We start from the raw sequence: 22,595 nt of genomic DNA, 5'->3' as shown, positions 1-22,595 counted from the left end.
TTACATCCTTTCTCTTTACATCTAATGGGGGATGATAGAGGGGACATCTGTGAACTAGAGCACCTAATATTCCACAGGCTCACAGATTTCCAGATATAGATCAGGACAGAATAACTGGACACTTGGAATGTATGTCAAATGTTTTCCCACCACAGTAGCCCCATCTCTTTCATGGTGTTCAGTAGGGAAGTGGAATCTCACAGTGACCAATTGAGTGACAACAAATGGAATTATGATAAAATTTTCTAATCAGTTTATCAGGCCTAGCCAGTGCTGTTTAAGAATCATACTTTACTATTCCAGGTACAAAAAAACAAATTATAGCAAGACACTCTGCTTGTTTTGTGTTTTTTTTTAATCTAGACTTTCCAAGTCCTCAAAACAGGGGAGAATAAACTGAGGGGACATGCCTTTGCCATGGCGTCCTGAGGGAAATGAGAGTGGGATCTCTGTCTCAGGAACCTCTTAGGGTGTTAATACATACAAGGATTTATCGAGCAATAGCCATGTATTTCCTATTCTGAAGAAAACTTGGCATGTCATCATTGCGTGTGTTTTCTTTTTTCACCCTTGGTTTACCACTATTTAAGTACCTAGCTTACTTCGACTACTACTCCATAAGCTCCTGGGGCCCACAGACTATTTTCTGATTTATTGTATTTCCCAAAGCACCCAAAATTCGGTATATGTACAATAATAACTGTTGAGTGTATGAATTCAAGAGACAAGGTTGGGAGTTGGAAGAAAGACGAAAAGTATAGGGCATTCAGTGAGGCACCTGGCCATCCACTGGACACATGGTGAGAGGACCCATATTCTTCCCTCCATCATGTGTCCTAGGGCTGAGGATAAGTTGAAGGGGCCCAGAGGAAGAGAAGCTGGTGAATGTGTAGATGTGAGATTTGGCTGTCACATTGTAAAAGGAAATGTCTCGAGCCAAGTAGTCCAGGAGGATGGCCACATGCCTGGGGGGCTTCCTCATCTGCAGGCAGATTGGGGGAAGGGTGGACACCTTGTACTCATTTTGCTTCATCATCATCACCACCTAGTAGCCATTCTCCGGTGACAGAGTCATGCTCCCCTTTCTGCTTATGGATGTCTTGCAGATGCCTAGGACCCACGCTGTCTTGTCTCCCACCTCCACTTCCCAGTGATGGTGGCCAGAGAAGAAGCTCGGAGAGCCCAGGGCGATAACGCAGCTATCAAATCTTTCTGGATTGTCAGGCATGCGGTTCTACTTGTTTCCAAGTCTAACACTCTTCAGGTCATCAGAGATGATGAGGTTTGGGTGGGCAGTTTCTGCATCCAGAAGTACATTAACTGCAGAGATAATTAGAATACTTAGCTAGGGGTCCATGGGCAACATCCCCACAGGTTCTCCCCACCTCCAGGAAACATGGCAGGGCTGCTCTTCTGGAACACAGGGGTAGCACAGGGACCCATCAGGCCAAGGCCACTCACCTTGATCTGGGCACTTTCCAGCATGTGCCTGAGCACCAATCAGTTCCGGAACTACAGAGAAAAAGGAGATGAGGGGGGTGTGGGGAAATCCTGAGTATTCCCATTCTGAGGGTTAAATCTACCTTGGTTCTCACAACAAGGAAAGACAAGGACCCCGATGTTCAGGAACCTGGTTCCTCTGCTTGGATATAACCCCATTCCTTCTAGGCTCCTGGGCCTGCCTCAGAGACTTTTGTGGTCTGATGAGTTGACCCCCCTCTAAAGGAATCTTACACAGAGCCTGTTGTGACCCTTCTCTTGCCTTTGTTACAGGTGCTTTTCTCTCTTCTAAATAATGCCCAGAAATAAACAGTATAAGGGAATATCACAATTACTCTTGCTCAGCATATATTACCACCACCATACTTACCACTGAAGGGTTCCATTCCTGAACGTAGGGTTTCTAAAGGAGAAAGGGAGCCAGAATTAAGTTTGCCAACTAGGGACAGATTGGGGGAGGCTGAAGGCAGAGTCAGAAGGCTGTGAGAGGTAGAAAAGGGATACCCAGGGGCCCTTGGATACATGGATCTCAGGGAGGAAGTGAGCAGGTACCTCCTATTTTCCCACAAGCCCACCTACCCAAGAAATGCTTTATGCTCTTCTCCATAAACTCTGATTTCTGGTGAAGGAGGTGGATCTTTTCTTTTACCTCTAGAGGAGTGGTCCATGGCTCAGGGACAGTCAGTGTCTTGGCTCTAGAAACAAAAACTGTTGTCCAGAGAGGGCTGGAGCATGGGAGTGGCCCAAGCTCTCATAAAATGGAGGGGAGGTGCAACCTCTACAGGCTATACCCAACCCAGCCCAGGCTTTGCAAAGAAAGTCCTCCCTGGACTTCAAGTTCTAAAAGATGGTCCTCAACTTTGGCCATGGATTTGCATCACCTGGGGAGTTTTAAAAACCACTGATATTAACTTCACAGTAATTTTTAAGAATGACCTTAAAATGCTTCTGATCTGAAATACTCAGCCCAGAATTATTTATGTCAAATTATACTTCCCTAGTCTTTTTCTTTCTATTGAAATAAAATGATAATTGATGAGGAAAGAACACAATGATATACTACTCCACACCCATTGGGATGGCTATTGTTAAGAAAAAAATAGACCTGGTCATGTAGCTCATCATCCCAATACCGCAAGGTTGTGGGTTCGATCCCCAGTCAGGGTGCGTACAAGAGTCAATCAGTGAATGCATAAATAAGTGGAACAACAAATCAATGTTTCCCTTTCTTTCTCTCTTTCCTTCCTCTTTCTCTAAAATCAATCAAATAAAAATTTAAAAAAAATGAGTGTTAGCAAGAATGTAGAGAGATTTGAACCCTTATGCATTGCTGTGGACTGTAAAATGGTACAGATACTGTGGGAAATATTATGATGCTTCCTAAAAAAAAAAGAACTAAACATATAATTAGCACATGATAGAAAAATTCCACTTCTGGGTATATACTCAAAAGAATTGAAAGCAGAGACTCAAACACATATATCTGTACCAGTATCCATAGCAGCATTATTCACAATAGCCAAAAGGTGGAAACAATCTAATTGTCCCTTGATGGAAGGGTGGTTAAACAAAATTTGGTATATACATACAGTAGGTTATTAGTTTTAAAAAGGAATGAAATTCTGACACATGCTACAGCATGGATTAACCTTGAAAACGTTATGCTAAATGAAATAAGCCAAATATGAAAGTACAAATATTTTATGATTCTACTTATATGAGGTCATTAGAGTAGTCAAATTCACAAAGATAGAAAGTAGAGTGGGGTTGCTGGGGGTTCAGGGTGGGAGGGGTTAATGGTGTGGAATTTCCATTTGGGAAGATGAAAATGTTCTGGAGATGGATGGTGGTGTTGGTTGTATAATAATGTGAATGTATTTAATGCCACTGAGCATACATTTAAAAATGGTTAAGATGGTGAATTTTATGTTATGTATATTTTACCACTAAACAAAAAAGATTAAAAAATGGATTCCTGGGTTGCACTCCTGGAGATTCAGCTTTAACTCATCTGCCAGGGCCTGGATGTCAGGATTTTGTAAGACTTCTGGGGTGATTGTAATGTCCAGCCTCCTCCCTCTGATCTCCTCCCCTGCCTGCTGGGCTTGGCAGCTCTACTCCTGGAAAGGTTCCCTCTCTGAGGCCACAGGCACTTTGCAGGAACAGTTTTTATGAAGTGAATTGCATAGGACACAATCTATTAGGAAAGTTTCTTAGGTAGCCACCATTAGTGTGGCAAGCTGTGATCATTTTTTCCAGTCTTTGAGCTCATGTTCTCCCTCCTGATCACACTCTTGTTTTCCCTACACAAATCCAGAAAGGCCTTAGGTAGCTGCAGGAAATGCGAGGAGCCTGGGGAGGAGTCCCAAACACAGGGTTGGGAACATCTCCATTCTAGGACTGCCTCACCAGATGCTTCCTGCAGGACACCCAGCAAATCACCAGGGGACCTCTTGATACCTGTTCAGGGTGACTCCGATGTCCTAGGAGAGAAAAGAGGGAAGCTCTCCATTACCACACTCCTATGGGATGCACTGACTGCTAGCCTCTCTGGCCCCAGGACATCATCAAAACTGGGGTACCTCTCCCAATTCTACTTCTAATTCCCCAAGATGGCAGCCTAGCTGTGGCCTACAACATAACTGCACCCAAGCTCTGCTGATCTCCTCTGGGAGGTGCCAGGAGAACCCTGGATTCTGGGCTACTCTGGGATCCTGAGAGCTTGTGAAATGGGTCTGGGCATAAGAGGCGTTGCAGGTCACCAAGACCAAGTCCCACCATTGGCCCCAAGGACCTGGACAGAGCTGATGTCAGTGCTGGGTGTCCATGTCATCCTACTGGGCACAGTGTACAGGTCAAGGCCAGGTCCAGTCATACTCACTTGCATAAGCTCCCATTCTGGTTGGCACTGCTTGGCTTCCAGCTCCTCGATCATCTTGCTGAGAGGGGCAATATCCCTGGATACTTGGGTGTCATATGTCTCCCTGACCTGGCCAATGGTCTGGCCCAGTTCCTCTAGCCAGGCCACAAAGAGCTGCTCTTGCTGCTCCAGAAAGCGGTGCAACTTCTCCAACTGGTACCTAACTTTCTGCTTCTGGATTTCAGTTTGTTTCTGGGAACAGGAAACAGGGAGGTGTAGGTGTCTGTGCTGTAGGATGGATGTGTGCCCAGGGAATCCCCAGAAGCCCACCTCCTGGAGGTGGATAAGAGGCAGACTCCCTCAGCCTCTTAGAGGCTTGCATTCCAGAGCAGGAGGCAAAATGGACCAGAACCTTTCACAACAGACTGAGAGTGAAAGGGACTGGCTCTTGGAAAATGCCCTAAAACCTATTATAGGTTAAATTAGGTTTTCTCTAAAATTCATATATTAAATTTCTAACTCCTAGTACCTGAGAATATAATCTTATTTGGAAGCAAGGTTTTTGCAGATGTAATTAGTTAAGATGAGGGCACACTAGAGTGGGGTAGTCCACTGGAATGGGGAAATTTGGACACACACACACAGCACACACACACACACACACACACACACACACACACGGAGAACACCATGTGAAGAGACACAGGGAAAAGACAGACATCTACAAGTTGAGGAGAGAGGCCTGGAATATGTCCTTCCCTCAGGGCCCTGAGAAGGAACCAGCCCTGCCAAGATCTTCATTTCAGACTTTTGCCTCCAGAACTGCCAGAGAATAAATTTCTGTGGTTTAAGCCACCCAGTTGGTGGTATTTTGTTACAGCAGCCACAGAACACAGATACCTGATGTCACCTTCTTCCTTCCTGAAAAGCTAGTGTGAGGATGGCATATACTTGGGGTCATAAATGGACAAGATTATTACCACCAAGCTCTCCAGAAGGGAAACTTCACTCCCTGTCCCCTACCCCAAGTGATGGCATGTAGAAGGTTCTCATTATGGCTCTGAATGGGGTTTTCAGTCCATTTATTTGAATGTATGTGAACTTGACTTCCACTACCATTGCACACTGATCAACCAGTAGCTCTATTGCCTTGTTTCTCATCATCAGTAGGAAGCTTCTGTGGAGAGGTGAAGTGGCTCTAGAGCACCTTTTCCTTCTCCCAAGAAGGGCAAGGGCCCTTCAGATCCACTAAGACCGTACTTAAGAAGTCTCCTCATTATTGGCTCAAGAGGACAGGACTAACTCCAGTTCTTTTGAACCCCAAACACCTCCTCACTTTTTGATGTTGTTGTTGGCAGTAACATTGACCTTTTTTTAAAGGACAGGTCAGTTGTCTTGTTTAGTGGCCTATATCCTAAAATTGTCTGATAATTTTGCTTATGATTACATTCAGGTTAAGCACTGTGGGCCAAAGTACCACATATTTAATGCTGTGGTCTTCCTAACACATCTCATGGGGAGGCAAAGACTTTTTAGTTTGTCTGTTACCATTATTGCAATACTAGGATTAGTCACTTGATTAAGGAAGTGTCTATCTCTCCACTGTAATAGACATTATTTCCTTTATAGTTATTAAGTAATTTGGGGAATATACTTTGAGAGTATGTAAATATCCTGTAGTTTAATGATCTAAAAATTTCAGCATTCATTGAGGATTCCTGTTGGTGTCAATTTTTATATTGGTGGTTGTATAATGAAAATTTCTAATTCAGTTATTCTCCTATACTTGTTTTAGCTGGCATGATGCTATAAAGAAGAGCTTTCCCTTCCTCTTTCTTATGAGTAAAAAATTTTTTTGATTATTGAAAAAAGTTCTGAAAGAAGCATCTTGTTTCCACAGTGGCCCATGTCACTGTGACCTCTTTGCCTGTTTCCCATTGAGATGTGATGGGTCCCAACAGAAGTTTGGAACCCAGAGGAGGAGATGGGATCCAGCCAACAGAAATGAGGTGGACAGATCAAGGCTCTGTGGATAGGTGCCTTGCAGGTAAAATGGAAGCAATTTGCATATCCAAAAGGCTGCACGTCAGCACCACAGAGGAAGGCCAATAGTTTGTGGCATTGCAAAACCATGGTTTTAAAGAAAATGTGTACTTTAACCATTTGAGTTTTAAAAATCAACATTGTTTTTGTAAAAAATTAAAATAGAAGACAACCATGATAAAAGCAATAAAGAAGAGTATTCAGGTTGAAAAGTTCTTCCTTTTTGTTAGTCCCATCCTTCAGCCACAGCCGTTGGTATTAGTTTCTCTGAAACATTTCGTGATGAGTATGAGAAAGTGTAACAGCGTCCTTGGAGATGCCCTTCCCTGTGGTGGTTGGTCCCCCGCTGCAGCAATGAGCTCATCCTTGGACACCCGTTACCTTCCTGCCCGCTGTCCCGCAGGTAATTCTAAACATGTGATCAGCTCTGCTTCCCTATGAACCAGAACAGAACCTCGGGGACCCCTATTTATGCTCTGTCCCCTCCCTCCTTCTGCACGGGTGAACCCAGGTGAAGACTGGCCATAGAAACACCCTTGGCCTTACCAGGTAGTTCACTATGTTCTTATCCCCCTGAGATCTCTGCTCCTCTCCAGATTTTCTCAGCTCCTTCAGATGCTCCAGCTGCTTCTGAATTTGCTCCTGGACAAAGAGCACTTGTTAAAGCTTAAACTTGTCTCTTGCTATGTTTAGTTGGTACTAACTCTAGAGGGGAAAATCTGCTTTGGGGAATAAAGCTGAGAGTGTGCAGCCAAGAGTAAGTGGAGGGGTGCCCAGAAAAAAATGAATCCATCACACCAAGGAAAGCAGAAAGAAGAAAAAGAAATTCCCAATGACCTTGTGAGCACCTGGATTCAGCCATACCTGAAGTGAGGCCCTTGGACCTCTGAGCTACATGAAGTGGTAAATTCTCTCTTTGCTCTCCTGGTTTGTATTGTGTTTTTGCCATTTACAGCTCAAGAATGGTGACATGCTCACCAAGTGCTCAGCAGAGAAGGGCCCCCAGGCAGGAAGTCCTACCTTGTATTCCAGGGCAGCTTCCTCGATGGGGCGTACCCAGTGGCCTCGGTGCTCCTGACTCAGGCTGCAGACGAGGCAGATAGGTTCCCCATGGTCCTCGCAGAAGAGCAACTGGGCCTGCTTCCTGTGACGCTCACATTGCGGCAGGGGCTTAGGGCTCAGGCAGGTCATCAGCAGGCCCTCCTGCCGCTCAAAGCCTCCAGAGCTCTCCGTTGGAAGCGAGGCCTGGTACCTGGGGCAGCTGGGCAAGCAACCCCCCGAGGTCTTGGGATCCCTAGAAGCAATGGAGCAGCTGCAAGAATTGTGCACACGAGTGCCACCAACTGGGTCTCCTTCCTGGGCACGGCAAAGGGGACACACAGCTTCATCCTGCGGCCTCCCTAGGGACACAGCAGTGGAAAAATCTGAGTAACAAACCCAAGATGTTACAAAGTGGTAATGCAAAAGCATAGGAAAGAAGGAGCCCACGCCTAAGACACACGAGCTCTGTTAGACTGTGGCTACTTCCTAGCTTGTCCTCCTCCGATTTCCCTCCAGCAAGGCAACAGACAAGTCCGTGGTACTGAGAGCTCAGGGCTAGATCTCATGACAGTCCTGAGACCTGGAATTCTTGGGTACTTATCCTAAAGAAAGGCCTTTTGCTGTAAATTCTATGCCTTCTTCCCACACGTATACTGATCTAACAGGTAATATAAAGACAGCAAGATATTTTGACAAGTGTTTGCTTTACCACTTAAAACCACCCAGCTACTCATGACTTGAGTGGGTACGCCTGGGGGACACTGACTGGCTCATAGTCAGACCTCCACCTCCTGGCAGTGTCCCTGGGACATGGTCAGCCTTTGGGAAGTGTGTGTTGAATGAAGAAACAAATGGACCACCTTTCACACCCAGGTTCAGGAAGTATTAAATGAAAGTAAAGAAGGGGACTCTATAAGGCTAGAGGGTGTAACCCGCCATGATGACATACAGCTGTGATTAGTTCTGCCCTGAGACCATAGCACAACTTCACGAAGCAGAAATGACAGGAGCTCCAAGAAGAAATAGAAACACAACACATTAATGCCCTCCCACCTCCTCCTCTCACAGGGTCCCAGACATTTATAAAACATTAAATTTATAAAATGTCTGTGAGACTGCAAGAGGCCACATAATAACCATTCTCCCCTCCTTCCCTTGTGGTAAAATTGACTGCTGTCCATATGGCTGCTCTCCTGACTCAACCCCACCCCAAATAGATCTACATTTCTCAGTTTCCTTTGCAGTTAGTTGTGGCCATTTGACCAATTGTGGCTAAAGGGATGTAAATGTAAGTGTCATGACCAGCTTCTAGAAACTTCTGGAAACTTTCCCTAAGCGCTACTATTCTCCTTTGTCTCTATCTTGCTCCCTGGAATGAGGATGAGCTCATTGGAGACCAAGCTCATTGGAGACCATGAGCTTGAAAGCAAATTTGATGAGCAGCAGAGCAGCGTGAGCTAGGATTCCTGGCCCATGGAGTACCACATCTGCCCTGGACCACCTGTGTGCCATTTGTGTGAAGGAGGAACAAACCTGTCTTGCTTCAGTTACTGTTATTATGGTGTTTCTGTCATTCAAAACCCAGCATAATCCTAATTTCTGCCTCATTAGTATAAAAGAGACCTGGGGTTTTGGCCAACAGCTCTCCTCTCTGAGAGGCAAATGGTGGATTCTTGGTTCCATGCCATATGGCCATAGGGCTATTGAGAAAAGGGGATATTTTTACCCAGTCTTTCCCAGGTGTTCAACCTGGAATCCATGAAGTCCTTGGAATTCTAAAGCAGGACTTCAGAGTGTGTAAGAAATAACTAACTGAAATTTAAGGCATCGTTTTGTGAAGATGTGCATTTACAGTTTTCTTTTCAGGATTCACAGCCTCCAACAGATTCTCAAAGGGTTGTGGACCTCAAGGGGGCACCCAGGGATCCAGTAACATTCATACAATGGGGATAAAAGAAGGTTTGTGGAGGAATATCTGCACACGTCACCATCCCTAAGGATACCAGGTTACCTGGATTTTGGGGTCCTTTCTTACCTGAAGATGGAGGGACTCCTGGATTTAAAAGCTCACTGCCTATTGCCTCCCCTGAGGTCCCAGGGGTCTCTGGTTCCTCATTTTTATTTTTCTCCGAAGGTGTTGTGGATTCTGGATGCTCCCAGGTCTTCTCCTCTCCAGCCAATGACATATTGGAAAGCATATTCCTGAATGCTTCCCCATCCATTGTCACAAAATGTTCTGGATTTCTGGAGCATTTCTCCAGAGCTATGGTAGCCCCTACATCCAGAGTGGCCACTTTGCGGAGGATAGCTGCTGAGTCGGGATTCTCACGTCTGATTTTCTCTTGAGGCAGAAGAGTTCCTAGATTGGGCAGTTCTCTCTCTCCTGAAGAAATGGTAAATTCAAGACTTTTGGGTCGATTCTTTTTTGAAGGTACACATGTTTCACATATCTTGCATTCTTTCCTGCCCGGGGACCCAGCAAATGACCCACTGGAAAGTCCTTGGAGTCTTCCTGCAGAGCTGGCATTCCGGCGTAGCCTGACACTCGAATTGCTCCCCTTCTCCCCTTGTGGCTTGCCTGGGAATGGACTTTTTTTGGATGACTGAGTCACACTCCTGGGGCCTGGCTTGCCCTGAACATCCAGGCCCTCTGAGCCCTTCTGATCTCTCCGTTTACCCGGAGGTTTCTTCTGGGGCCCCTTTCCGGCCTCAGGCTGGCTGGTTGCCCCATCACCACTTTGCTGCTGCCTGTCACCTTCCAGGCCATCTGGTATCCTTAGGCTTTTAGGCTTATTCTCCCCAGATAAACAAGACATTGCCAAACAGTCAGTGCCACTTTCTTGTATTGGATATTCTGAAAAGACAAGGTGATGCAAAGACATGAAAATGTTGAGTGCTCAGGCTAAGGGCTGGGGGAAGAGAGAGAAGAAAGAATCCACACAGAAATTGGAAAAGTTCTGGCCCTGGCTGGTGTGGCTCAGTGGATTGAGTGCCAGCCTGCAAACCAAAGGGTCGCTGGTTCGATTACCAGTCAGGGCACATGCCTGGTTTGCGGGCCACGTCCCCGGTAGGCGGTGTGCAAGAGGCAACCACACATTAATGTTTCTCTCCCTCTCTTCCACTCTTTCCCTCTGTCTAAAAATAAATAAAATCTTAAAAAAAAGAAAAGTTCTGAATATTCTAGACAATAGTCAGTTACCATTAAATGAAAACATACTATTTGCTATATATTTTTCAAATATACATATTATTGGAAACTTTTTAGGCAGGAGAATTTATTTCCAATATGAGAATTCCAAAAACAGAATTCTTCATACATAAATAAAACCTAGTTATTGGTATGAATTTGTATGTGATTATAAAATCAACAAATAAAGAATTCACTTATAAAATCAATGAATCAATAGGTATATTGCTTCTTGGCCTTTTGGCTAAGATCAAGTGTAGCATCTGTTCCTTTCAGTTTAATATCTGATACATTTTCTACCCAAGGACAATATATTAAATGGATTTTTGGAATTAGGAGGTTGGATAGGGGCTTGCTCCCTCTACTCCATGCATCTGCCTGGTATTGCAATACTTCTAGGAATGGTGCACCCTCTCTGGGGGAAATTTTCAGTCTTTCAAAGTAAGGTTGATCTAGGTGGACATACAAATAAGTTTTCTGGAAATGTAAAAAAAAGAATTAACAGGTGTAAACTAGACTTTTGGTGGTGAGCATTGCTGTAGTGCATACAGATATTGAATTATAATGCACACTTGAAACATATAATATTATCAACCAATGCTACTAGTTATAAATAAATAAATAAATAAATTCTCAGAAAAACAAAACTCAATTACAATAGTAAGCAAGGGAAGAACAGCTGTATTCAGAATGGCCAAATAGTGGTAATCATTGAAGTGGGTGATAGGTAAAAAGATGCTTCATCATAGTACCCTCTACCCCTGAGTATGTTTGAAAATCTATATTTAAAAGTTTTAAAGGAAAAAAAGAAAACCTTCCACACAGAAGAGGGCAGCATGAATGTGTACCTATAGATCTTGACATTAGATACAGTAGAGAAAGAAAATCTCTCCTGAAAATTTGTAAACACAAGTGCTCTCTTTTAGGCCTCTGCTCCAGTTCACATTGTTCATGTAGTCCGAAAAACCTCAAGAGAGTAATTTCATTTGAAAAGGGTGCTAGGTGGCATTGCTGCTAGACAATTAGCATGAGCAGAATTTCCACACTGCTGAATGATATATTGGAAAGTTGTTAAGAGAGTAAATCCTAAAAGTTCTCATTTCCTATATGAGAAGATGGGTGTTAGCTGAAACTATGTGGTAATCATTTCACAACATATGTAAATCAGACCATCATGCTGTATGTATGCCTTAAACAGTATATATGTCCATTTTTCCTCAATAAAACTTGATAAAAAGAATTATTAAGGTGTTTGGCATAAAAATTTGAAATGAGGTTATGAAAGACAGTTAAAACTTGAGAAAGTAATTTATATCTGTTTTTCCCTCTGGTTTCATGAGGTGAAGAAAATTCTAACTCCCACAGATAAGTGAGTGTAAATGGCAATTAGAAAAAAACCCACCTTGCCTTGAAATATCAGGATACTGTTTAATAAAAAAGAAATAATGGGAAAGGCTTAGTTCCAAGATTTACTCAAAGAGGAGTTCAAGTTATAGTATCAGCTATCACACTGGTAGCCTTCGGCATTTGAAAATTTGGTTACTGATACATTTTAATATGAATTTGTTAGTTTTTTTTAGGTTAAAAATTAAGAAAGTTTGAATCAAGTATTTGCTAATATTCTAAATAATCCCTGAATTTCCATCCTGGGATATAACTTGAAAACTACTACTCTAACAAAGTAAGGAAGATAACCTGTAATTAGCACCTTAGTGTTTAGTTTGAGGAAACTCTTATTAAAGTTATTTTACAATTGTTTAAAACACTTTGCTGTTGTGTAGGAAAACATAAGTTACCAAAGCTGGCTTAAGAACTGGTGAGAAACCCTGAACTTGCTAATAACCAGATTTTAAAACATGAAAAGGTAATTTAAAAATTCTGTTCATCAAATTAATCCAGATTCAGATTACAGTCGGTTTAGTTCTGTCATTAGTTCAAAGAGCAGAGAATTTTTAAGTTACTTAAACTGTTCTACCACAAAGAAACACATTAAAAGCATTTCTAATGTATTCTTAAAGTGTAGAAATTGAAGAAAAATTAAAACACCAAAGAATATTCTTAAAAACTGACCATGTGTTAGCCTCCCCCAAATCTTTAAAATGTCTTTGAAAGCAGAAATCAAATAGACCACATTATTTGATTACAATATAACAGAATCAGAAAGTACAGCAAAAGGGTAGCAGAGGAAGGAGAAGGAAGAGAAGAGAGAGAGGAGAAAAAAGAGAAAGGAAGGCAGGGATGGAAGGAAGAAACAAGGAAGAAAGAAAAGGAAAAGGAGAAAGTCCTTTTGACAATTTTAAAATGGCCTTTGTAAAACATGTGAAAGAAGATCTCAAAACTGAAATTAGATGGTTAACAATGGAAAGATCACCTATAAACCTTATTAATATGATCAGTTAGCAAGCCATTTTTGTTCACCCAGATAGTTGTGCACAGATGATCACGAACGACATGAGGAATTCTTTGAGATCTGGTGTCTAGCTCCTGCCTCTCCTGATCCTTCCCTGAGTCAGAATCTCTAGCTGCCCACTCCCCACCCCTGCCCTTTTTAAGCCATTAGGAGCCTTAGTTTTACTAATCCAGCTCCAAAGACTAGAGCAGAGAAAGGGCCTTTCTTGGCAGTCACTAGCATCATGGTGGACCTGGGACTCCTAGCCCCTAAGTTAGAGTGCTAGTTCTTGCATCTTCCACCCCACCTCAAGAAGAGCTAATAGAGGAGGGGACATGGGGTCTGCTTACCTGGACCAATCGCCCTGTGGAGCTCCTCTGCCAGGAGGTGCTGGTTGATGGCCCTCAGGACCTGCAGTGTCAGCCGCACAGCACACTTCTCCCCATAGTGGGTGAGCATCAGAGTGGCCAGCCTCACTGGCCTAGCTGTCTGGAGCTGGCCTCGGGGTATCCGAGGATGCTCCTTCTCCAGGCTGGTGTTTTTCAGCTTGAACTTGAACTTTTCAAAGTCATAGGGCACCAGCTCCTCCAGGGAGTACAACAGATGGTCACTAGGGGTCTTGGCCATGGTGTTGACCAGGAGAGTTTAGAGCCAGCTGTCTGGCTTCTTGGAGGAGAAAAGGTCCTCTGTCCTGCAGTCCAGGGTGTAAGTGAGAAGAACTTGTGAAATAACGGAAAGGCACAGGAAATGCTTTGTGCTTTGGTGGGAACTGAGACTGTAAGAGGTCCGTGGTGGCTTGTGTTCTCTTTCTCCCATATTCAGACATTTTTCCAGCTGGGAGGACTTGATGCCTGCCCAACATGTGGTCTTCCAGTGCCCCAGCTCTCATCTCCAAGGGCTAGACTGTCGGGCTGTGGGAAAGTCTGTGAGGGAGGGTCTGGAATTGGATTCCAGCCTCTTGATCTTGGGGCAGGCACTCAGATGCTTCCCTCTTTCCTACTTTCAGGATTCGGGGGTGGGAACAGAGTCCCTGGTCCCATGCTGAAAACAACCATGATGAGGGTCAGCCCTTCTGGCCAACTATTCTCCTCTAGACTCCGGTTTTATTGACCGTCCAGAGCCAATAGTTGGGGGAATAGGGAGCAGTACATACAATCCTGCAAGCTTTTTGGTTCTCTGCCCAAGAAGGCAGGCAAGGCCAGAGGGCACTGCCAGGAGGCAAGCCCTGGTGTCACCCCTGTTAATGTAATTCCAATTGTTTGGTACCACCAGCAACATGAGGTCCTCATAGTGCCATGCTTGAGACCGCCGTCTTCATTTGTTTGTTCCCAGGGCTGACTCTGCTCTGGCTTCCTGGGAGCATACCCATGAGAGAGAACACCCATCTATGCATATTCACAGAATGCATATTCTGAACACCATGTCAGGATGCCGGAGAAACAAGGTGAAAAAAGGCATAGGTGTCCTTTGGAACTCACAGCCCATTGCCCCAGGGAGGCTCATGGCAGCTGTATGAGGGGTGAACTGACCTCTTCCTTAGTTAACTGCTTCTGTCTTTCTGCATAATGTGATTTTTATCCCCAGCTTTTTGTTTTGAAAATTTTCAAACCTACAGAAAAGTTGAGAGCATAAGTACAATGAACTCACACAAATTCTTTACTTGGATTCACAAACTGTTAACGTTTTATAGTATTTGGTGATGCTCTCTTTTCTCTCTCTTTCTCTCTCTCTCTCATATTCATGCACCACTTCTTTTTTTTGAACCATTTGATAATAAATTAAAAACATTATCAGATATCACTCCAAGTACTCCAGATATCCTAAATACTATGAACAGGGATGCAAGTCTATTATTTCAAATAATCAGAATACAGTCATTACACTCAGGAAATATAACATTGTTAAATCAAATTCCCCCAGTTGTCTTGATAATGTCCTTGATGACTTTTTCCTTCAGCCTAGGGCCCAGTCGGACATCATGCACTGCTTTCAATCGTCATGTCCCTGTGGTCTCCTTTCATCTAGAACACTTTCACACTTGCCTGCTCCTTTTTTTTAAGTTTTTATCTATTTATTTCCACAGAGAGGGAAAGAGAAGGAAACATCAGTGTATGGTTGACTGTCACTCCCCCTACTGGGGACCTGGCCCACAACCCAGGCATGTGCCCTGACTGGGAATCAAACCGGCAACCATTTTGTTTGCAGGCTGGCACTCACTCCACTGAGCCACACCAGCCAGGGCCCTATTCTTTTTGATTCTTTCAAAACATTAATGTTTTTAAAAAGTTCTATCTGAAGCAGAATGTTTCTCAGTTTAGATTTGTGTAATTGTTTCCTCATTATTAGAGTCAGGGTCCATTCGGGCATCCTTGAGATCTCTCCATTGTAAAGGGACATTTTTCTTTGTAATTAAGTAGTAATCTGTGCAGAAATGTCTGGTTCTCCCACCATTTTTCATCCCATAGTTTTAGTATTCATTGATGATCCTTTCCTAAATCATTTGCTAAAGTGGTGGTTGCAAAATGGTGATATTTCTACCACTTAGATTATGACTTACAATCCATATTTTGGTTTAACCTTTGTCTTTCTTATGACATTTTTGGTTTACAGATGTTTCATTGGTAATGTAGGTACTTTCTAACAGTGCTCACTCTATAAAGCACAGCTTGTTTTATATCCATTCTCTCCCAGAATTTCTGTAGCTCCTCTTCATGGCAGGATTCATCACCCCATTTACAGACAGAATTAGTGGCTTAGTAACTTGCCTTCAGCCGGGATTCAAACCCACTCTATTAGTCACTTTGCAACACTGTCTGCCTGTATGATAATTTTACTATGCATCTTTAAATGTCACCTTTTTTAGCTGACCACTGAAGCGCAAAATGGGCCTTATTGACCATTCCCAGTGACAACATTCTGATGCCTGGCTGAATAAACAACCCTGTGTGTGACCAGCCTGAGATCAAGGCTTCAATGAGTTCTGGTTGATTGAATTTATCTTACTGTTCAATTGGCTTACATGCTTTGTATTTTACAGAGTAACCAGTGCTTTTGGTTTGACAGCTGACAACATTCTTTTCTCTGGATCCTGCTGAAAAAATAACCACCAACCCAACATTTTCCCTAAAATGCACATTTGTGATGCAAATGTCAGATTGTGAAATTGTCAGGTTGGTCAGCAGGGTGTTGACTGGGGTATTTCTGGGACCAGGACCAGTACAAGATTTTGGAAAACAGCAACCTCCCACTGCTGACGCAGAATGATGAAATTATGTGATGATTGCAGAATCCTTTGTGTTTCTTGGGTCTTGACTGGCCAGGAAGCTCTTCTAAACTGAGACTAAATCACCTATGACAGACTGGATATCCGATAGGAAGCTGGGCTTTCCAGCCTCTTTTGCAATTGCAATGACATCTTCTGCAATGGGCAATTCTGAGGAAGGGACTTATTGAAAAGTGATGTTCTGATGTCACAGGCATTTAGAAATGTAAAGAGAGACTGGTAAGAGAAAGGTAAAGAGAGGCTCATGAAGCTTTCATTTTTTTAGGCTCCAGTGAGTTTTTACAACGAAGAAATGTGAAAATAGGATTATAGTTCTTGGGGTGCATTTTAAATCTTTGATTTACCAATTAGAATGGAGTGTTGAACTCTTATTTCTTGTACCTCTGGGACTTGTGTGTGCCCTTTTTAGGGGCAACATGACAAATCTACATCCAATGCAGCTGCTGCAAAGGGTGCAAACTCTGCTCTTATTCCTAAGTAATGCACAGCTGAGATATCCTAGCCTTACTCCATTCCTGGTCATCAGTAGTTTCGCTTTCTACTGGGGCAGGATAGTGAGAAGCCAGGGAAATTTCTTGACAAATGGAATAAGGAAAACAGACAAAATAATTAAACAAGTCCAGAGGATTTGAGCAATTTACAGCCAGCTAATGAATCACAAGATTGTAAGTTCCCTAACCAAGGACACTTAGGAGCAAATATTTTACACATTCCAGACTTTTCTGGGACAGAATAGCCTAGGTCCCAAGTCCCTCTTCAGTGTTGTTCTTGATAATGTTCTTTAAAAATGAAACTAACTGGAAAATTACCCCTGACCCCTCTATATGCACATTTTGATGAATTAATATATTGAAGGATACACCTGAAAACCTAATGAATATTCTGTTAAGACCCTAGGATTCCAGCCAGCCAAAGAAGGTAAATCTCAAGACAAAAGACACACGGTGTGCCTGCTCTCTCACCCATGCCTTGTATCTCTGCTGTTTTCCTCCTAAACTCTAAGGGCCCCCACGAGACTTGCAATCAGAGGAGCAGCAGGCAGCAGCAGCTCGTCCTGAGCTTACCCCATTGAACCTGTCTGCAAGGCACTCTTTGTCTCTGACTTCCCAGGGGGCTCACTTCTGTCACTATGACTTTTACTTCTCAGTGAGCCAAAGCAGCCCTGTCTAGGCTGTCCTGCTGCTGCTTCTACCTTAAGCTCTTCCTTTGTTTCATTGTCCCTGGCTTTAATAAACATACCTTCAAAACCACCTGGATTCGTGTCGTGAAATCTTTCCTACACAAAGTGAAGAACCCATACACTACTGGCAGTCCAAGGTAGACCTTCTGCTGGCCCACACCCTGTCCACTAAGACTACTACATTCATTTTTTTGCATAATTTTGTGATTCTTAAATCAATATGTATTTTTTATAAAAAGAAAAATATAATTTAAAAAAGTATTTTATAATTACCTTGGCCTCTAAGGTACTATCAATCCTATTCCCCCAACCATCATGATAAAGGATGTTTGTGAAGTATTTAAATATGATACATATCTGCTATTGAGGAAATGGAAACAACCGCTGGGAAGATCATGGGATAGTTCCTGTGTTAATCTGGAGTTGAGAATAATGGATCCCATTGTGACATGAACTCTCCGTTGCCCCCAGTATATTGAATTTTAAGGAAGATATCTGAGACTTTGAGGGGCTAAGCATTCAAGTTCCAAGTGAATTTCAGGCAAAGAATCTACCACTGAGAAACATACTTGTAACAGTGCTTGAGGGTAAACTGATTTCTGGGGCAACCTACAAACTCCTGAGCAGGACGGAAACCAAGGGAGAGGAGGCCAGCTTCCCAAAGTGGGGTTCAGTGGGTGACCGTGACCTGTCGAGGTGGTGCAGTAATGGGATCTGAATAGGTCTTCTACCAGCTCACCAATGAGAGCTTCATTTGCAATTTGGTAACTTAAGCAAGAGGCTTTATAAACTATGATGTGTTACACACATTACTTATTCTGATTGTTAAATCTAGATGGTCAATGGGTGTTCATTTAAGTCTTTAAATTTTTCTATGTACCTAGAAAACAATTTATTATTTTAAAAATTGAAAAAAAATTTCTCTACCACTATAAGGACCCTGCTAGGAGTCTGGCTTTGGGCATCCAGTCCTTGAATGAAAAAAGCTTACAGGTCAGTGAAGGAGGACAACACAGTCACCCAGAAGGTCTCCGTTTGCCGCACCCTTTGCCACACGGTTTACATAATCTGTCCCCACTCACCTAGCCATCCTGTCACAGCGGGCAGAGCTGATCCCTCTTGCCTGGTGCTTCTGTCATTCCCGCTCACCACCTTATATTGAAACTGTTAATGAGTTTGGAAGCTTCACGAAGTAGTGGGGAAATACAGGACTCCAAGATCTAGGACCTGTGTGACCTGGCAAGTTACTGGACTTCCCTGAGTTCGTTTCCTGTCAAATGAGTTGTGTCAGGAATTTAATGAGATAATGTGTGCAAAAGTGCCTGGCACCGTGGGGTAAGTGTCAGCTTCATTCTTTGGTGTTCCAGTGCCTGGCACATCGTGGGCTGTGTCCGTGAAGGTGGACAGGAGATCCCCGCCCCAGTACACTGTCACCTCCAGGACGCCCTCTGCACAACCGGTTTGCGGCGTGGGGACAGGAGGTCGCCATTTAGGCGGTTGTCAAGCTCAGCAGCACCTTCCTAGGGCCACAGCTCGGAGGGGAAGTGGTGAGGTAAGAGGGGCGTTGCTTACGGGAAGAGCGGCCCGAAGATAAAAGGGGAAGTGTCAGCATAGAGCCCCAAGAGGCAGGCAGGCACTGGAGCCGAGGCTCGCCCGGCGCACTTCCTCTACTTGGCCCTGCGGCGTCGGCTCGAGGTAGGGTGCTAGGCGGGACCCCTCCCCCCCTTCCGGAGGTCAGCTGCGCCTTGCCTCTGTTTCGGTCCTCCACAAGGCGAATACAGATGCTCCAGCGACTCCCAAGGGGCCCAGGGGGTACACGGAACAAAGCGGAGGGCCGGAGGGTGGGCTCACTCTGGCCTGCGTCTCCTAGAGGGCCTAGAGGGCGCTGGGCCGCCTCCTTGTGGATGGGTTTGGCAGTCGCAACAATTTAGCTCGGTTTCTCGTCGTCGGAGGGGCCTCGCTCTGGGCGCGAAGGAGGGGTGGTCATTGCAGCTGGTATCCAGAACAACCCCGGGGAGTGGATCCGGCTGGTCCTTGGTGCTCAGACCTGCGCTGAGGCGGTGATCCGCAGATCCATCCGACCTTTATGAACCTGTAGGCTCCTTTACTGAGGGCATAGCATGTAACCGCTTACCACTGTGCTAGGGGTGAGGGTGGTCACTTCAAGTAAGATTACTGCCCCAAGGGGCTCATCTCAGGAGAGAGGGGAGTAAATGATGATAATTTCAAGTCATGATAAGAGCTGTGAAAGAAATGGGTCCTTTATTCCAGCAGTCCTAACATTTTTTGGCACCAGGGACTGGTTTCGTGGAAGACAATTTTTCGGGGTGGGGGAAGGCTATGGTTTCGGGATGAGTCAAGTGCATTACATTTATTGTGCATTTTATTTCTATTATTATTATGTTGTAATGTATAATGAAATAATTACACAACCCATAACATGCTAGGCTTAGCACTGGGCTTACCAAAACTGTGACTGAGACAAGTGGGCGGGAAAGAGGCGCCCACCGAAGTGGTAAATAAAATAATCGGTGAGCCATCTCAGACTAAACTAAGTGTCAGATTCTGACTTAAAGCCTGGCACCAGATAGATATGGCTTGTCACTTGGTACTCACTGATAGGGTTTTGACATGAGTCTGCAAGCAATTGATTTATTACGGTCTCTGTGCAGTCACATCTCTCTGCTAAATGGTAATCTGTATTTGCAGTTGTTCCCCAGTGCTAGCATCACCGCCTCAGCTCCATCATCAGGCATTAGGTCCTCATTAGGAGCAGCAACGGTACATCCCTCACATGTGCAGTTCACAGTAGGGTTTGTGTTCCTACGAGAACCTAATGCTGCCGCTGATTCGACAGAAGGTGGAGCTCAGGCAGTAATGCCAGTGATGGGGAGCGGCTATCTCTACAGATGAGGCTTCGCTCGCTTGCGGGTTGTGCAGGTTGTTCACCTCTGGCTATGTGACTGGGTTCCTAACAGGCCACGGACTGATACTAGTCTGTGGCCCCAGGGGCTGGGCACCCCTGCTTCATACCAACACCAGCTCTGCCATCTTCTCAGTTTTCAAACACTGCCCCTAGGAACCCTAGAGTACAGATTCTTAAACTTTTCTGAATCGTGATTCCTTTAGGAAAATCTAGTAAAATGCTATGTTCCATAAGGATAATGGTGGAAAAGAGTATATGCACTTACAGTTTTGTTTATCATTTAAGGATATTCATGGAAGTCCTAAAGTCCACCTGGGGGAACCTAGCAGGGGGAACTCTAGGAATAGACCCCCACATCAGCCAGAGCAGCCCCTACTTTTTCACTGTTTTGTGTATCTCATCTTCAAGTAAGGTTTTCTTTGATTGAAGTGTACTGGGTGTGGGGCAAGGGTGGTGGACCACCGGGCTAGATGGTCTGTCTGTATTTCCAGTTACAACATTCTGTTTTAGTGCTTCCCATTGAAGCAGGAAAATTAGAATAGGGAACAAAGGCCTCAAGCTCCACCCCTCCCCTTTACTGTCTTGGCTGGAACATCACAGCTGTGACCTTCACTGATCACCTGTTTCCCCTCTCCAATTTCCTGTAATTGAGAGGACCAAAGGAAATTGCTATCTGGAGAAGAGAGACCAGAACAAACCAAGTCAGTCACCCCACCAGTGTCGGAAGCAGAAGACCACCCTGTCCCCCTCCCCTTGCCCACATTTAATAAAAACCTTCCACCCAGACCCCATCTGCATGTCTCGTTCTCTGAGGTGGCCCGCTCTCACTTCTCGAGTGTACACTATCACTTTAATAAATTTACTATGCTTTGCTAAATCCTATTGTCAAGCTCTTGAGTCCTTTCTCATTCCATGACAAGAACCTGGATGGGGTGAACCTGGATTGGGTTGAGGCCTCCCTTGGCCTCCCCTGGTACTGCCTGGCATCACCATCAAGACTACTTTCTAATCTCAGATCAACATAACTAGACTGTATTCACCTGCATGGTAATGTGTGTGCCACCTTCTTCCTTAAATCTTTGTGTTCCATCTGGAGCATTCCCTTGCCTGCCACACTTGTCCATTAGTCAGCAACTGTAAACAAATGGCTATCAACAGGATACTCTCTTAGTACATTTTGGTGAATCTGTCCCACGGATTGCACTACATCTGTTGAAAACAATGTGATGGTTTTCCATTTGCTAATGTGCAAAGACTGTTAAAGCACATTAAATGAAGACATGTTTACAGTACAATAGTATAATCTCATGTTTGTAAATAATAGAAATATATTTAAAAAATTGAGTATCTGAAGGGAGACTCAAGAAATAGAGAGTGGACTTGGGGGTAGGGGTTGTGCTTTACACTCTATGTCCTCTCTATATTTTTATTTTTCAATGAGTATTTAAATATTTTATGGCACATGAAACATAGTCCATGAATATGTTCTCAGAGTAAAGTAATAAGGCAAAACAGAAAATATAGCAAGCTAAATGTTAGAGGAAGACTTTAATGTTTTGCTCACTATTTTTATAAAAAACATAAATAAAACCTCATTGAGTAGAATATGTTTTTACTGGTGTGCAGAGGATTAGGAAAATAGCTTTTGAAAAGCAGATTGTACTCATAGAGAAACAAATATGTCAGGTTTCCTAACAATATGTGAGGTTTTGCCAATACTGAAGGAAGCACAGCACAGACGTACTCCCAAAGTAAACACAAACATAGATACACAGACACACCCACTCCCACCTCCAACACTGCAGGCATCAAATTAATGTATACATAGACTCTAACAAGAGCATAAGGTCTCACGCTTTGAATACCTTGGAGCTACAAAATGGAAGCTAAAAAATTAAAAATATGAGTGAGATAAGCTGAAATGACGGAAAGGCTATTTGCCTAGGAAAGCCTTGTTTTTTGGACAGTATCTTCATCCACAGTACTTTACCAATCCTTGCATCTGAGCCAAACTCGGGTGTTGCATTTCTCCTGGTATCCTGTAGAGGGTGCCCTTGCACTTGGTCTCTAAGGCTGCAGCTGGAAGCACAATGAACACCCCCACATCCATCCCCAGCCCCAAGGATGATACTCTGCAGAAGTGAGCTGGTGGGAACAATTTTTTAAAAATCCTCACCTGAAGACAC

General features: G+C 43.9%; 1 protein-coding gene and 1 non-coding gene across 2 annotated transcripts; one reads left to right on the top strand and one right to left on the bottom strand.

Annotated features, from left to right (window-relative positions):
- Positions 1 to 766: 766 nt before the first annotated feature.
- MEFV (MEFV innate immuity regulator, pyrin) lies at positions 767 to 13,647 on the bottom strand. The gene is given in 10 exon segments (XM_045820860.1): positions 767 to 1,320; positions 1,462 to 1,512; positions 1,871 to 1,903; positions 2,080 to 2,195; positions 3,961 to 3,983; positions 4,382 to 4,612; positions 6,950 to 7,045; positions 7,424 to 7,803; positions 9,480 to 10,298; positions 13,371 to 13,647. Coding segments are annotated over 10 exon segments (2,580 nt in total).
- On the top strand, positions 10,856 to 11,046 carry LOC123807275. The gene has a single exon (XR_006783616.1). It is a non-coding gene; the product is annotated as a U2 spliceosomal RNA (small nuclear RNA).
- Positions 13,648 to 22,595: the final 8,948 nt, after the last annotated feature.

Source organism: Phyllostomus hastatus, unplaced genomic scaffold (genome assembly GCF_019186645.2).
Source record: "Phyllostomus hastatus isolate PE091 unplaced genomic scaffold, TTU_PhHast_1.1 phas_scaffold_442, whole genome shotgun sequence".
Taxonomy (NCBI): Eukaryota; Metazoa; Chordata; class Mammalia; order Chiroptera; family Phyllostomidae; genus Phyllostomus; species Phyllostomus hastatus.
Note: the sequence above shows the minus strand (reverse complement) of the source record. Positions and strands in the feature narration are given on the sequence as shown.